Raw genomic sequence first — 17781 nt, 5'->3', positions numbered from 1 at the left:
TGGTATGCTGTGGAGTCGGTCGTGACCCACAGCAACCCAGTATAGGGTTTCCAAGGAGCAGCTGGTGGGCTTGAACCACAGTCCTTGCAGTTCAAAAGACTTTGCAGTCAGCCTCTGCAGGACTGCTTTATTATTGGTGGTAAACAACTACTCAAGGGTGTCTCAATTTGGGCTGGCCTGTGCTCTTGAATAAGGCAGGCTCTAATCACACAAAAAAGGGGGGGGGCAGAAGAAAGAGAGGAAAAAAGCGTGGCTTAATGTAAGTAAGTCTTTAGTGCCCTAACTCTCTTTCAGCCCCTTCTGAGCTCTTTTCCTTGTTGGTACGCTGTGGAGTTAATCGTGACCCAGTATATGGTTTCCAAGGGGCAGCTGGTGGGCTCGAACCACAGTCCTTGCAGTTCAAAAGGCTTTCCAGTCAGCCTCAGCAGGACTGATTTGTTATTGGTGGTAAACAACTACTCAAGGGTGTCTCAATTTGGGCTGGCCTGTGCTCTTGAATAAGGCAGGCTCTGTACTGCCCGGTCAGGGAAGCGCCGGAAGTCCTCTCTAAAACATAGTTTTAATATCTGAATTAAAAATATAAATTATTTTTAAGTCTAATCATTTTTGGTTAGTGTCATCGAGTTGATTCTGACTCATAGTGACCATGTCAGACCAAATAGAACTATTCCATAGGGTTTACCGAGAATGTAAATCTTTATAGGAGCAGACTGCCTCATATTCTCCTGCAGAACAACTAGTGGACTCGAACCAGTGACCTTGAGGTTCACAGACCAGTGCTTATCATATAGAGCCACCATGCTCCCAGTAGCCCAGTGTTTTTGCTGATGAATGAGTTCCAACTCATAGTGACCCTGTGTAGGGTTTCCAAGGAGCGACTGGTGCATTGAAGCCTTGTGATTAGCAGTGCAGTTTAGTGCTTATCTTATAGCATCTCGCCAGGAGCCCTATAGGACCCAAATAATTGATTCTCTTATGATTAGACCAATAAGAAATCATGCAATAGAGTTTCAAAAGTGTCATGGAAATTTTTCATTATTTTAATCCCTTTTTTTCTACAAACTTTATGAAGCCCCTTGCATTTCAATTTGCTCATCTCCTCCTCACCTGAATAAAATAAGTGAAAATGTTGCATGGATGCTCTACTTCCTCTATGCCTCCCCCCAATTTTTTTCATGGATTTTCTTGAGAACAAACACCCAAGGCACTGAGATAACTCAAAAACATTTTAAGAACCATTTAAAGTATGCAGTGAGCACACATCCATACCTAACCTTTTAAGAGTAAAGCATTTTCAGTAGCAATTAGAAGCACGTCTCCTTTTATAATGCTTCCTACAATGAAAAATGCTTCCCATTTTCCATTGCAATCAGTTACATATCTGGTCACCCATGCAGGCTAAGTTTTATAAGAAATGCTTAATCTTATAAAACTTGATTAGAAATGAGGCACATGATTAGAAATGACTTTAAGCTACATGGTCTTTGTTATAGTTTAGCTGAATGATCTCTTTTACTATTATTATTGCTTGAATGGCAAACAGCCCTTCCAAGTCCAAAACACCCACTGCCATAGAACCAATTCTGACTCATATCCATCCTACAAGACAGAACAGAAATGCTCCATAGAGTTTCGGAGATGGCAAATCTTTATGGAAGCAGACTGCCTCATCTTTCTCCCGAGAAGCCGACCTTTCAGTTAGCAACACCAAGGCTCTTTCTAGAATGACTGATAGTGAATGCAAGAAGACCATGAACTGTAACACAACATAACCTAAAACCCATCACTGTCGATTGATTCTGACTCACAGTGACCCTACACAGCAGTGCAGAACTGCCCCACAGGGCTCTCCAGGCTGTAATCTTTTGAGGGGCTGACTGGCAATTTTCTCCCCTAGAGTGGCTGGCAGGTTCAAATCATTGACTTTTTGGCTAGCAGCCCCATGTTTAGCCCACTGGATTACCAGGGCTCTCAAATCCAACATAAATAGGTAATAATCTAAAACCATGGAGCCAGTAAAATGATAAGACAGGAAGAGTGGCTGGAAGTCCAGAAACCTGCTTCATCACGTGTTGAACACTAAGTTCAGGTCTTAGTCACACAACGAGGTCACTCCTTGCTCATCTTACACACACCTGTCCATCTGTCTCCAGAAGGCTGTAAGATACAGCCAAGTCTATAAATACATGAATGCACAAATTTCTCAGAGGACAGGTTTTTCTAGATGTGTCTTTATAGTCGTCCAACCACACAAAAGTCTTGATTCTGATCTTGGGTAATGCCGTCCGCAGAACAAGACATTCGACTGTGAAACTGCTTTGCAGCAGAGGTGGCACAGAGCAAACACTGACTTTAGATGTGTTGTGCTAAAAATAACAACTGGATGTACAACTGAAATGTCCCACTTGTGGAAACAACCTAGTTCCCAAAACTCATTGCCGCAAGTCAGTTCTGCCTCACAGCAACCCTCTAGGACAGAACAGAATTGCTCCCTAGGGTTTCTGAAGCTGTCATTCTTTATGGGTGCAGACAGCCTCATCTTGCTCCCGAGGAGCAGCTGGTGGGTTTGAACCTCCGACCTTGTGGTTAGCAATCCTGAGCTTACCCTACAGTGCTACCAGGGCTCCTTGACAGGATGCAGGGCAGTGAGAAAGCAACACGAGCCTGCCAGAGGACAGAAGGTGATGGTGCCCTCCAATGTGGCTGGTTGCAGACAGACAGACATCCCTTTCCATTGGCTTCTAAAAGGCAGAGGTTCCTATGTGCTTACTTTAGTTTCTTTGGTCTGTCTCAGTATAGTGTCCGATTCTTAACTACATGCAAGTGATTTTTTTTTTCTGTTATGATTATTTTCTGCCACCTCTGTCAACTCATATTCCAGTGGCGTTGCAAGGGGCCAAAAGTAGAGCAAAGGATAATGTTAAGGGCAAATAAGTAGGCACAGGGGCAGAGGGACAATACAGTGAAATCTGGGAGAGCTGGAATGCGACAGGTCTCAAAGTTTTCCACTTTCATCACTTGCTTTAGTGGAAAATATCAGGGTCCAGCACTTTTCTGTCTCGTGCTTTAGAAGAAAATAATTGCTTTTTCCTTCTTGGACAGCCTTACAGTGTTTCCAGCTTTCTCAGGTTTTCTATATTTTTCTAACTTCTACAATCAAACAGACATATTACTGAAATGATGCACTACAAAGGGGAGTCAAAGAGGACACGGAAAAATTCCATTCTCTTTTAATTCCGTTTGTCCACAAGCTTTTTTGAAGCCTCTATATATATATTAAAAATCTGCACTTTTTTGTCTTTTCTATACTTCTAACCCACCTGAGAACTGGCTGGCTTCATAACTGGTCTGGAGAAACAAAGTCTGTTAAAGACATTGCCCCACTCTGTAAAACAACAAAGAGCAACGCTTGGAATAGAATACTTACTCCTGTACTGACAAGAGACAGCATGATCCTTTCATTTAAGGCTAACGTCTCTCCTTGCTTCATCTTGATCCTCTTCTTATCTAAGCATTTCATTGCATACCTAGAAACACAAATCATATTAGACTATCTGCTTTGTAAATACATCTAGACTGATTTAAACTTCCATACTGGGGAAGGTTTCTAAATCTTTATACAATGTAGAAAAGAAGCAAAATGCCATGAAGAATATATTTTAATTTCTTCTATGTTAAGGGGAAAAAAAATAAAGCCATACTAAGCTAATTCTATCATGACTTAAGTAGAAATTCTAGGGGAATAGAGCACTACTGTGGATACCAAAACCCATTGCCGTCAAATTGGTTCCGACTCATAGCGACCCTGTAGAGGGTTTTAGAGACTCTAAATCTTTACAAGAGCAGACAGCCTCATCTTTCTCCCACGGAGAGGCTGGTAGGTTCGAACTGCTGCCAACACCTAACCCACAGCACCACCATGGCTCCTTACCATAAATAAAAATACATTCAGTGAAATAACATTTTTGAAGATTGCTGCTTGCACTACTGTGTATGTGTATGTTGAAGAGACATGAATACTATTTAAAATGTTAAAAAAAAAAAATGCCATGGAATCAGTTTCGACCCTATGTGTGTCACAGAACACAGGAAATTCATTCATTTTTCTATTGGTTGTAATTCCAGTTCTATCAAAACAATTTGAATTTTGTATTCATGTTTCCATTTCTTAAAATCCAATCAGTTAGCAAGACACTGATTGGCCTGGATTTATGGTATTCAATGTTGAGAACACAGGTATGGGTGTGTCCTGTCAGTATTTTCCTTTTGCAATAGAGAATTTTCAAAATACTTCACTTTACCTTCAATCACCACCCTCTGCCAAGATAAAATTTAAAGAAAACTTTAAATTGCAGATCAGAAAAGATAATATATACAGGCTTTGGGCCAAGTTTGGTTCTGTGTGGAAGGCAGCAAAAAATCCCCTTGAGCAGGCTTCTCAGGGTGTAAGTGACTTAGAGAGTCAACACATGTACAACTGGCAACCTGGGAAAGGGAAAGAAAGTAAGCTGGGGTTCACAGGCATACAGGCTTAGCTGTGTGGCTTTGGGTAAGTGTCTAACCTTTATCTATAAAACAGAGAGAGAGTAGTATTTACCACACCCAGGCTGGTTTTTGAGGGCTCAGTGAAATGATAAAAGTGTACAAAGAGCAAAATGGAAGTATATTTACAACCACAGAATCATGTGACACATTGAATATTCTAAATACCACCACAGGTTGAAAAGATGAAGCAAAAAAGGAAAAAACCCACACCATGCTACAACTATAGTGTTGAGGTTCAAGAAGTCCACTGTGCAGGTACTGAGAGGTCAGATGGGGAGGAATCTTTTCATGACAAAGAGGTCACTTTGCAGAAGGCTCTTTGCTTAAGCAAAGTACTTGAGATGGGCAGGGCTAGGTCATGTTCTAAATGCCTTACAATGTCCTCTCTTATTTAATTCCCCAAACAAGGAAGGTACTTTGATTACGCATGTTTTATAGCTTAAGAAACACAGGCACAGAGAGGTCACAGGTTTTGACTAAACCAGACAGAGGTGAAGCTGAGATGTGGTCTAACTGGAATGGCACCAGGAGCTATGTTCTGGATCACTAACTACAATGTCTCCATCTGATCCCAGACCACGAATCCCCAGAGAGCCAGGCCTTGGGTATTTACCCCATCCAGGACCTCAAAACAGAGAAAAGACCAATGGGCATAAATTCCAAACAACACCCAATGAGTTTCCACGGAACCAATTCCAACTCGTGGTGACCCTATGTGTGTCACAGCAGAAATGTACTCCACAGGGTTTGTTGTGGCTCAAAGTCTCAAGAGCAGAGATGCCCTGCACACTCAACATCTACCAAGGAGGACTTTCAGGAGCATTAGGGGAGCTAGGCATGTCAGTAAAACACTATAGTCTATGTTACGTGTAGTGCAGACTAAGTAAGGGGGCCAAATCGGAGAAGGCGACCGGAAGGATGAGGCTTGAAGTCTGGGGACACTGTTAATAGAAGGAAGCTGGAGAGAGGGTAAGGACATATTCCAGGAAGAAGAATCAGTCAGCAAAAGGGGACATATGGAAAGCACTGGAATGTTTAAAATCAAGTTAAAAGTCAAGTTGACGCCAATTCAAGGTGACCCCAAGTGTGTTGGAGTAGAACTGGTCTCTACAGGGTTTCCAACAGCTGGCTTTCAGAAACAGATCACCAGGCCTGTGTTCTGAGGTGCCTCTGGGTGGAGTAGAACTGCCAGACTTTCAGTTAGCAGCCGTCTGCACTTTCTGAGGACTGGGTAAGCTCAAGCCCCAACCCACAGAGCCTGTGCCAGCGAGCTGTTGTTATCGCTCAGTGCTGTTGAGTCAGTTCCAACACATAGCGACTCTGGATTGTGTTTCCGAGAGGGGACTGGTGGGTTTGAACTGCCGACCTTGCGGTTAGCAGTCCAGTGTTGATCCTACAATGTCAGTGAGTGGATCTGCTGAAAACTGGAATAGACTGGCAGAGTACAAGATCCCCAAAGACAGGAAAGGCCAGCACAGAGGGTAAGACCTCGAATGAATGAGAAGCCAACTTTCTCATACCATCCCAACTTGTCCATTGTGCTAACATTGTTGTTGTTGTTAGGGGCTGTCAAGCCAACTTCAGCCCATGAAAACCCCAAGTGACACAGTAGAGCTGCCCAATAGATAGGGTTTTCGAAGCTGTCATCTGTATAGAAGAAACCTCCCAACCTTCCTTCTGTGGAGCCACTGGGTGGGTCTGAACAACCAATGTTTCAGTTAGCAGCAAGTACTTAACTATTGCGCTATTAGGGCTATGAGGAGCTCTGGTAACGTAGTGCTTACGAATGGGCTGCTAATCTCATGGTCAGCAGTTCGAAACTACCAGCGGTTCTGCAGAAGAAAGATGAGGTTTTCTACTCCCGTAAAGATTTACAGCCTCGGAAACTCTATACAGGGTTGCTATGAGTTGGGGCCAACTCCACGGTACCACCACTAGGTCTGTATAGCATGCCTATCACTAAATCAAATTTGTGGTTCTGGGTCTACCAGATCATTTTCTCTCCATCTTTTTGTGTGTGTATGTTTCATTGTTTCATTTAAACCACTTCTAATGTGCTCCTCCAAAGCCCTCTACAGGGTCTCTATGGGTGGGAATCAACTTGAAGGCACTTAACAACAACAATGCTAAAAAACAAACAAACCCTCACATGTATCCAAACTACTCCATTCACAGAGTTCTGGTATGGCGCTATAGGATAAACACTGGACAGTTAAGCACAAGACCAGTTGTTCAAACCAGCCAGTCACTCCTTGGAAACCATCTCGACAGCACTAACAACAACTGCACTTCATTCACAGGTTTTAACAAATTAAAAAAAAAAATTGTGACATTGTTTGGGGTTGTCAGTGTATGTAAAAACAACCTATATGACAACTAAAATACCAAGGTTGGCAGGAGGTAGAGAATTAAGGAACCTCACCATCTGCTCCTCGGAAACCCTATACAGGGTTCACGGAACTAACTCGACAGTACACAATAACAACATTTAAAAAAAATACCTCACATATATACAAATGACCCCATTCATTTTAGGCAAGCCCAAACACCTGCCACCAGAGCTCCTTCTCTGAGGTCAAGGAGACAACCTTCCAGGAGAAAAGTAACTGATGTGCTTAACACTATGGATCAGAACTGACTCGATGGCACTTAACAACAACAAATGGTTGCAAAATCTCTACATGAAATAGAACAATGGTGGGGGTAGTGGTGGTGTGTCGTCAAGTTGGTTATGACTCATAGTGACCCTGTATAGGGCTTCTGAGGCTGCAAAATCTTTACAGGAGCAGAAAGTCTCATCTTTCTCCAGTGGAGAGGCTGGTAGATTTGAACTGTGGACCTCGTGACTAGCAGCTCAATATGCATCGTACTACTACCAGGGTTCCTTGAACTATGTTAACTATGTTGTCATCGTTGCGGTAGAATCAATTCTGTTTCATGGCGAACCTAACTGCCTGTGTGCAGAGTTTAGAACTATCCCACAGCGTTCTAATCAAGGCTGTGACCTTACAGAAGCATGTCTCCAGGGCCGGCTTCCAACACACTTCAGAGTGGAGTTGAACCACCAAACATCAGGCTAGGGAGTGAGCTGTTTGCATCACCACGATATGCCTAATATTAAACAAATGTTTACGTAAATAAACATATTATATGCATGTGTGTGTATACATATGTATGCATGTATCCTTCAGTGTTCCGTTTAAACAACTTCTAATAATTTGGCACTTTAGGATAACCACTAGATCACAAGGTCATTTTGAACCACAAGGTTCATGGTTCAAACTCACCAGTCACTCCTTGGAAACCCTATACACAACTCGATATGGTTCAGAACCGACTTGACGGTACTCAACAACAACATTAAAAAAAACCACAAATCAGCTCACATACATACAAATGACTCCATTCATTGTAGGCAAGCCCAGATACCTGCTACCAGAGCACCTTCTCAGAGGTCAAGGAGACAAGCTTCCAGGAGAAAAGTAACTGGTGTGCATAACCAAGCTTCATAATCAGCATCAGCGTGGCTTCCTCCTTGTCAGCACCCAGCCCATTGCTCTGTGGAGCCGACAGCCCCTGGAATGCAGCCCCTAGAACTGCACACACTACTTGGCATTTGACATACGGAGCAGCATCAGGACACTCACTAGAAGAGAATCTCTCCCTTTCACAAAGCAAAGGATCCATATGTAGTGGGACTACCCAAGAGCCTGGGTGTAGAATTCCCCTGGGTGTCAGGCAGTGCTCCTGATTTACCTCTGGATCCCTGGGCACCTGGCCCATAGCCCAGCATGCAGCAGGCATTCAATATATGTTTATTGTTTAACGTACCATTTAGTCGGAAAATGTGCAAGCTCTGGCATATTGTTCTCATTTACCATGGAGAACAAAGGTATCTTTAAAACACACACACAAAAGCTGTCGCTGTTGAGTTGATCCCAATGTGGGGTGACTCATGTGTGTCAGAGTAGGACTATGATCCACAGGGTTTTCAATAACTTTTTTTCCGTTGTTTTGAAATAGATGGTTAGGCCTTTCTTCCAAGGTACTTGTGAATGGGTTTGAATTGTCAATCTTTCAGTTAGTAAGCCCAGGGGTCAACCACCTTGCCACTCCCACCAGGGGCTTCCTTAACAAAACACACCCTCCTATTGTAGGGCTTTGGGTTAATGCACTGGTCTGTAAGATCAGTTTGAATTGCAGGGTTGACAGTTCAAGCTAACCAGACGCTCCTCAAAAACCCTATACAGTGTGGCTATGAGTTGGAACCGACTTGATGGCACTTAACAACAATTGCAGAGCTGTATTACTAAGCACTGGACTGCTAACCAGAAGATTAGCAATTCAAATTCATCATCATCCTTGACAATCCCTATACAGGGTTGTTATGAAGTCAGAACCAACTCAATGGTACTTAATGACATCAATGATTTCTTGCTAAAGTACATAAATTCATTGAAGATCAACATCAAAGGCTTCCATATTTCAACACAGTAGTATCTTAGGATGGACATTTAGAATTATTTTAATGTCCCCAGGAAAAAAGAAAGTATCTCATAAGAAGCTTACATTTTTCCAGTGTCTGCTTTCCTACAACCATACACCTCACCGAATCCTCCTCGTCCAATAATCCTATGTACACTGAAATCGTTCATGGTCAACTGTGAATACAAAAGGTAAAAAGAAAAGGTAAAAAACGACATCAAAGTGGGTTTTTTATTTTTATTTTTCATGCAAAATAAACACAGTTGTTACAATAGCAGCTCTGAAATAGGCCACTACCCTTCCCAGGAGCTGGCTGCCACATCTTTCTCCCACAGAGACACTGCTGGGCTCGAAGACGCTAACCTCTTGGTTTACAGCCAAGCACTTTTAACCACTGTGCCGCTAGGACTGCTTCAAACCGAAAGACTGGATGTTTGCCAAGGGTGGCAGAACTTTCAATAACCTGCTCCACCTCAGAGGTAACCAAAAAAAAAAACAAAACAAGAACACACTGCCGTCAAGTGAATTCTGCCTGTTTGAGATCCTGAAGAACAGAGTACAACTGCTCCATAGGGTTTTCCAGACAAAAATCACTCCAGGAGCAGACAGCCTCATTTTTCTCCCACAGAGTCAGCCGTCCAATGTTCACCCCATAGTGCCACCATGTTGTTCCTTCTCCGAGGTAACGGGGAAATTAAATGGAGGCAGATGGGAAAAGGACAGAGTGGGAACCAAGAAAAGATGCTTTTCCAGCCTCAAAAAAAGCTAAGATTGCCAGATAGAGGCACTTGAAGATGAGTGAATGAGAAATTTCCGATCAGAAATGAAAAGCAGCCTCAGCCACTGTGCAGTCTAAAGCTTGGGAAGAAGTCCACAGCAGTAACAACATCGTGGTAGATAACACAAGGCTACATGAAGGGTTCTAAGTCTGCGAGATGTGGGCCATAGGGCCAGGTACCTGAACATGTTTCATCTGAAACTGCAGTTAATGGAGAGAGCTCATATATGGAGCAAGAGGAGATGTGACTGAAATATACAAAGAGGCTTTATCCCTAATCATTTTCTGTTTGTCCCAAATATCCCCATAATGCCACTAATTCTAAGTCCTTTTAACAGCGTTAGTGGCATGAAGGCAGAGTATGAATCCCATGTCCATGGGAAGAGTACATCTGAGAGAAGACAATGCCTTTAGCTTATGTATCCTGGTGAATTAAGGGTCAGGGTCTTTAGGGGTTCTTTCCCTGATCCACAAAGAGATCTTGAAATGTCACAGCCACAGTCAGGTAGCAGGCACTGGATCATTCTTGATGTCCACAGTCTGCATGAGACAGACCTGAACAGACCTTTTTGAATATATTACTGCCTCTTGTTCATTCTAAATCTTGCCAGGAAATTATTATGGGAAAAAGAGGTAAGAAGGTTTCCAACTGTAAAAGGTTAAAAAAAGAAAGAAAGAAAAAAAAAATATATATATATTAACCTTTTACACTTTTATATATATATATGTGTGTGTGTGTGTTGTTGTTGTTGTTGTTGTTGTTAAGTGCCACCAACTTGGTTTCATCTCATAGTGACCCTGAATAGGGTTTCTAAGGAGCAGCTGGTAGGTTTGAATCACCATCATTGTGGTTAGCAGTTCAGTGTTTATTACACAGTGCCACACCAGAACTCCAGATAGACAGATACAAGATGATAGATGATAATGGATGGATGGATAGATACATACATACAAAATGACAGATAAAGAGATACAAGATGATAGGTAGATAGGTAGGTAGGTAGATTAGATAGATAGGTAAGTAGGTACAGAGAGAGAGAGAGAGGTATTTGATTATTTCTACTGTCCCACTGTAAGCCTGGGTGAAGGGAGAATGTAAAAGGTAAGGTCATACACACTATACAGAGAAATGTACCTTCTACAAATAACATCAAGATTCTGCCTAGAATAATGGACAGTGTGAGCTAATAGAAGATGAAAAGCTAAATAAATACACATGAAGTGATGGCCTGTGGCTGAGGATTGCTTTTTCTATTCTCAAAATAATATACAAGAAGATGACACCTTGGTCAAGTAAGAGAGGCTTTATTATAATCTTTTATTATTATTGTCATTGTGACTTCCATCTAATAATAAGAAAATGAACAAGAAGTTCACTGGAACAGCAGAAGGTAAGAACATGTCTGTTGTTGTTAAGTGCCGTCGAGTCGGTTCCGACCCATAGCGACCCTGCATAGGGTTTCCAAGGAGTGACTGGTGAGCTTGAACCGCCGACTTTGCAGTTCAAACGGCTTTGCAGTCTAGCACATTAACCCACAGTACCACACCAGGACTCCAAGAACATGTTGGAGCTCTATTAAACAGCAGACCTGTATATTTTTACTACTGTTTTTGCTAAATGTCCTTTCCAAAATCCATAAACACAGCCCTATATGACTATGACATACCCTCCCACTGCCATCGAGTTGATTCTGACCCATAGCTACCCTATAGGACAGAGTAGAACTGCTCCATAGGGTTTCAGAGGCTGCCAGTCTTTATGGGAGTACACAGCCCCATCCTTCTCCTGAGGAATATAACAAAAGAGAATTCAAAGCTAAGTGGCTTATAACTGGGTATGGATGGATAGGTTTTAAATGCATTCAACTGTAAGAATGTTTCAGGGGTGTACTACCCCTTGGGATCACTAGCCAGAATAAAGTATTTTCTCACAAGTTTCACCCAGAGTAAGTTTTTATTAACAAACAAAAGACGACAATGATACTTACATGAATATTTAATTCTACATTTTTCCACTGACAAAACCGAGTGAACTTGTCACTAAAAAATAATGCAAAAGGTTATTGTACAATTAGCCATCGAATGCACTGGACTTCTAGGGCAACGTTAAACAACAGGCTAGAACTACAGAACCTGTCTAGATTCACAAGTACAGTGAGTTTATCGACATTTGTGACTTTATTTGATGATCCACAGGAAAGATTTCTTGTTACTCATTTAATTGTCTCATGTGATGGTCACATTTTATCTGAGTCAGCACTATCCCACAGAAAGATAGCAAGAGCCATCTACATTCTTGGTTTGCTATTAAATCTTTGAAATTTGATGTGTAGTTTGTGTTTAAAGCAAACCTCTTGATTCAGGCTAGCCACAGTTCACATGTTCAGTAGCTACATGCAGCTTGTTGTTGTTGTTGTTAGCTGCCTTTGAGTCGATTTCAACTCATGGCAACCCCATGTTTCAGAGTAGAACTGTGCTCCATAAGGATTTCAAGGCTCTGGGTGCACTTAAACTTTTCAGCTAGCCACTCAGCACATTCACCGTTTGTGCAGCCCAGGGACCTCTCCCCTCAAATCATGTAAAAAACTAAGGGGATGCAAGATGTGGCAAAGGTACAATTTTAGGAACAACAGTCATGGGAGCCACCCAGGATTCTGTCGCAACTCATCCCTAAACCAGCACCTCAGCCCCTTGGTTTTACGACCGCTGCTTTTTGACAGTGCTTCTGTTACTACTCAGAAAAGTGTAATCATTTACGAATAATAGTTTCCCAAAGTACTGACTCTACACCAGGATAAAATTATCTCTTGAACTCTAAGATCACAGTGCCATTTTCTTTTCTTCTTTTAATCACTTTGGTTCTGTGAAGATGGGGAGAAGCAAGCTGTGGTAAAGAGGCATCTGTTCCTACATGGCAATTACTCAGCAGCTGCACACTGCTCCAGCCACCAGACAATCATTGTACCATTTGTCTAGAAATCAGCCGAGTTTATGGAGAAAGGGGCAGTCAGTGTAAATGCAGATTCCATTTTAGAAAGTTCATTTCCAATGATGTATTACAGCCACAGCAGCTCTCAAAACACTGTGAGGCGCCTGAATAAATTTATTGTTGTTGTTGTTAAGTGCCGTCAAGTCGGGTCCCACTCATAGAGACCCTGTATAGGGTTTCCGAGGAGCACAACTGGTGGGTTTGAACTGTCGACCTTGCGTTTTGCAGTCCAGTGCTGATCCCTACAGCGCCACATCAGAAGTACAAAGAACTTTATTAGCTGAACACAAGCAACCTTAAGAAATTTCAGAATTTCATGTGACAAAGAGCTCTATACTTGGTGTAACCCAGTGGGACATACTGAATAGATATATTAATGATACACGAAGAGGTTCGACAATCTCACAGAAAAATTCCATTATCTTTCAGTTTTATTTTTGAAAAATTCCATTATCTGTTTCAATTCTTCGAAGCCCCCTAATATATGACAAGAAAAAGGCATTTGCCTAGCCCTTAAATTCTATTACTACATAAAGAGTCAAGTGTAGACTTGTTCCACTTTCAAAGGTATGATTTCAACTTCTTTTTTTACAATGGATTAGGTAAATTACGGTCACATTTTCATTAGAAAAGGTTTCCCAATAGCTTACTTTAACATGGAGTTTCTAATTTACATTGTTTACATTTCAGATCATTTTAAAGCCTGGCACATAGTGCATGGTCATGAAATCCTTGCTGAATGAATAAATTATCACACATTTTAAGGATGGTACTTATTGAATGAACTGAAGTACCAGTAAATGATTTTATATATAAAGTTTCATACCTTTCCATAAATTTTTGAAAAATGTTGCCTCGAAGACTTTCACAGATTTCTTCTATATAGGGCTATAAAAGAGTAGGGGAAGAGATTGCACACTGTATCAACAGGAACATATACAAGTGAAAACAATAGGGCAATGAGAAGGTGACTAGAAACAGGAGCCTGTGATACCTCACCCCTTCCCCCTCCATCTTGTACTTTTCCTTCCTGGTACTTGTTACAATCTGCATGAATCAACTGATCCGTCACAAGGATTTCTTTGGTGATTTTCTAACACTCAGTGGAGTGATGTGCCATTGAATTTCCACTTGCTCAGCACAGCTGCTGGCAAGGAACAGGCATGTCTTAAATGAGCGTGTCTGGCCACCTGAGTGCTGACCTATGAAGTCCTACAGGATCAGCTCTTCTGAGAGTCCACTGACTGCCTTAGCGCTCTGCTGCCGCTGCCTTGCAATTTGTACTAACTTTTGAACACGGGCCACACTTTTTTGTTTCCTGCTGCCCCCACAGATTATCTGACCAATCTTGCAGATGACTTAAAGCACTTGAAATCAGCATCAATTTTGAGTTCTAGGATCTAAAGGCTAATAGACCTAACTTTTTTAATTAGGCATTTTTTATTTATCTATTTTTTTTTACTTCTCCAATTCCTAGAGTTTAAGGGAACCCCAGAGGGGTGGATGCCACCTCTTCACCTTGCACAGAAGGAGATGGGAGTGTTCAGGGTGGTGGTCACCTAAGGGATTCTGGATCGGGTAGTGGCTAAGCCAGGCTTAAAGCTAGGTCTTACAGCTTTACTTCTGCAACCTCCTCAAATCTCCGCCACTTTGCTCATTACTGAATAAGCAGCACATACTTCACTTCTCCATGTGATGACTTTTAAATCAAGAACCATTAAAAAAAAAAAAAAAAGCCAACAATTTCACAGTTAAGCTTCACATCAATGAGATCGTTTTAGGAAACAGCTTGACACACCCTAAACTTGGGGATGTTGCAAATGTAACCTTTCTTGAAGCCTCACAGTCCTACATCCTACAGTCCTACAGTCCAGATCATGGGACAGTCCAAACAAGTGACAAGGGTAGGACGTTCAGGAAAAGTCATGGCCATCAAATAAATGCTACAAGGCAACTACAGCTTGGGGAGACACCAATCCCTGCCACTTGACCCCACACCACTGCAACTAGTCACTAGAAACATCTAGACTTCATCCCTTCACCAGTCAAAGTGTAAGGACCAAACTGATTTTACCTACCTAGAGACTGCTTGACTAAACTCTAGTCAGGCTCAGGAAAGCATTTTAAATAGACAAGGCCTCAGTTTTTAGTTCCCTCCAGAAACAAGGTCAATCTCCATTCTGTACATTAGCCTGAACACGTCCTCTAGCTCCAACAAAATGATATATGTATAAATAGCCAGGCAGCTCAAGGCCAGAGGCCAGATGTTTTCCTTAACCCTAGCCTAAGAACAAAGACCACCAGTCCTGACCAATTAAACTGTAACATCTTATAGTTTGCCAATTGTTAACCAATCCAAAGATTGTAAAGCTGAGAAACCTGAGCTGTTTGAAAATTCTATAAAAACCCTGCAGACAATGAATTCGGGGCTCTTTCCCTATTCCAAAGTGTCGGATAAGGATAGAGACCTGGCTCAAGCTTGAATAAACAACCCTTATGTATTTGCATAGGTACACGGCTGGCTCCTGGGCATAACAAAAGGTGAAGCTGAACTAACTCTTTGACATTTCCTGTTCTGAAATTCTGTGATTCCAAGGGTCCTGGGGTGGTGCTGTAGAACAAACACTGGACTGAAAGATTAGTGATTCAGACCCACCAGACACTCCTCGGAAACAGGATCGCTAGGAGTCAAACTGACTCGGTTGGCACAACAACAAGGTTTCAACTATATATATATACCCTTTAACTTAGCCAAATCCTCTAAACGTGGGAGGGCCAAGGGCCACAGGTCTAAAGAAGTTCAGAAAACCTCAAAAAGCAAAGCACATTGTTGGAGAAAGGTCCAACCAGGAAGGAGAAAGAATAAAGACTCTTGCAAAGCACAGGTGGGGCAGGAAATAAAACTTAGCAAAACACTTATTTTGTAGTGAATTAGCAGAAATTGCTGTGTCCCTTCCAGCTCGCATACATAGCCTGACAGATGCAGACGCCCATAAACCACAAGCCCTGCCCCTAGCTCAGTAATAATTTATTTGGTCAGGCTGTTAACCTCAATATGGTGCTTCAGAGCCCAACTAGGGTCTCGAAGCAGGGTCTTAGTTGTGGTACACATGTGTGAGAAATGAGCACCCAACCAGAGGAATGAGGAGCAAAGAAGCAACATCCGAAACCGCAAGATGGTGTTAGCAACTCCAGAAACCTGCCGAGACCACCCCTGAGTGTTCCCCTGTCTTTAGCCCTCTAAAACCCCCAAAGGCTGTGAACCCAGGGAGATACTGCTATCTGAAGCAATGGCTCCCCTGCAGGTTTCCTTTCCCTTCTTAAATAAACCTTTGCCATTTCACTTCATGACTTTCTAGTCTTTTGTAGTCCACCCCGGTAACAACATGAAGTGTTTGAAGACCTAGGAGAAGCCTGAATTTCCACATCACAGATTTTAGGAATCTTTATGGAAGAGGACTGCCACATCTTACTCCAAGGAGCAGCTGGTGGGTTCAAAATACCAACCTTTAGGATAACGGCTGAATATGTGACCCCACCATGGGATGTGACTTTTGACATGGGACTTTTCAACAGAGTCCATCAGTGCCATCAAGTCAGTTCCGACTCACAGCCACCCTACACAACAGACCAGAACTGCTCCCAAGAGTCCAAGGCTGTAAATCTTTATAGGAACAATCTCATCTTTCTTCTGCGCAGCAGCTGGTGGGTTTGAACTGCTACCCTACTACTGTCCTGTTATTGTTGCTATATGCCGTGGAGTCGGTTCTGATTCATAGCGACCCTGTACAGGGTTTCTGAGGCTGTAAATCTTTACGGGAGCAGAAAGTCTCATCTTTCTCCAGTGGAACAGCTGGTAGTTTCGAACTGCTAACCCTGAGGAGAGCAGCCCTATTCGTAACCACTACACTACCAGAGCTCCTTGCTACTGCCCTACTACTGTACAAATAGCAGCATTTAATAGTGAGGATCATGAGCAAAAACCTTAGTGTTTCTGTCTTCTCAGCTCCCTTAATCTGTAAAATGGGAAGATCGCATCTAGGGTTGCCCAAAGCAGAGTGTACACATAGCACATTAAAGACGCCCAAACATCAGTCAGCATCCCCCACCAAATACATCCAAGAAGTCACTTATTTCTAACGTCAATCTCACCATTGCTTTATAAAGAAGATTTAATAAAAAGCATCTTACATTTATTTACATTATTGGAGTCGGCTATGAGTCGGAACCGACTCCACGGCACATAACAACAACAACATTACTGTTGATCATTATCTTCTTCTATCTCAGAAGAAAGTTTAACTCAAAGGACTCCAACTGACTTTGGGGTACGAATACGCTTGATGCTCATTCAACATGAACGCGGATTGTTTAAGTACTCTGAAAACATACTGAACTTTTCCTTCACATACTTGCCACGTTCTGATGGTACATGTCATACTGAATTGAACTGACATACTCCTCGATTTAGCTTCATAATGACTATTCCCTTCACCTATGAGATACCTTGCACTCATCTTTCAAGGAGCAAAACAAATCAACAGTGCTTTAAAAAGATACACTGAAGAAATCACTCCTAAATAGACTGTTGCTGAGAGGGAAGAAAAGGATGTTGGGGGGCTTTGTATCTCAACCCAGAACAAGTTTCCAGTTTATTTTTAAATGTCCTTCATGTTACAGAAAGGCTAAATTCAGAATTGTGACAGTCATGTATTATGAGATACAATTTAGCAGTGTTAAATGTAATTGACTTTAGATTGTCAGTACAGTGGGTTAAGTGTTGGACTGCTCACCATAAGCTGCCCTCCTGGAGAAAAATGAGGCTGCCTATGCCTGGACCCAAGCCATGGTATTTTCAAAAACCTCATATGGATGCGAAAGCTGGACAGTGAATAAGGAAGACCGTAGAAGAATTGATGCCTTTGAGTTGTGGTGTTGGAGGAGAATACTTAAAGTGCCATGGATTGCCAAAAGAACCAATAGA

At 42.1% G+C, this 17781-nt stretch overlaps 1 protein-coding gene across 1 annotated transcript in view; it reads right to left on the bottom strand.

Annotated features, from left to right (window-relative positions):
* The window catches only part of ADRBK2 (adrenergic, beta, receptor kinase 2), a 211931-nt gene that overhangs the window by 75437 nt on the left and 118713 nt on the right, over positions 1 to 17781 (bottom strand). The window contains exons 6-9 of the mRNA XM_006869187.1: positions 13624 to 13685; positions 11797 to 11848; positions 9115 to 9206; positions 3428 to 3527 (exon numbers count right to left, since the gene is read on the bottom strand). Coding sequence (XP_006869249.1) covers positions 3428 to 3527; positions 9115 to 9206; positions 11797 to 11848; positions 13624 to 13685 — 306 coding nt within the window. The remainder of the gene's footprint in view (positions 1 to 3427; positions 3528 to 9114; positions 9207 to 11796; positions 11849 to 13623; positions 13686 to 17781) is intronic.

Source organism: Chrysochloris asiatica, unplaced genomic scaffold (assembly GCF_000296735.1).
Source record: "Chrysochloris asiatica unplaced genomic scaffold, ChrAsi1.0 scaffold00128, whole genome shotgun sequence".
NCBI lineage: Eukaryota > Metazoa > Chordata > Mammalia > Afrosoricida > Chrysochloridae > Chrysochloris > Chrysochloris asiatica.
Note: the sequence above shows the minus strand (reverse complement) of the source record. Positions and strands in the feature narration are given on the sequence as shown.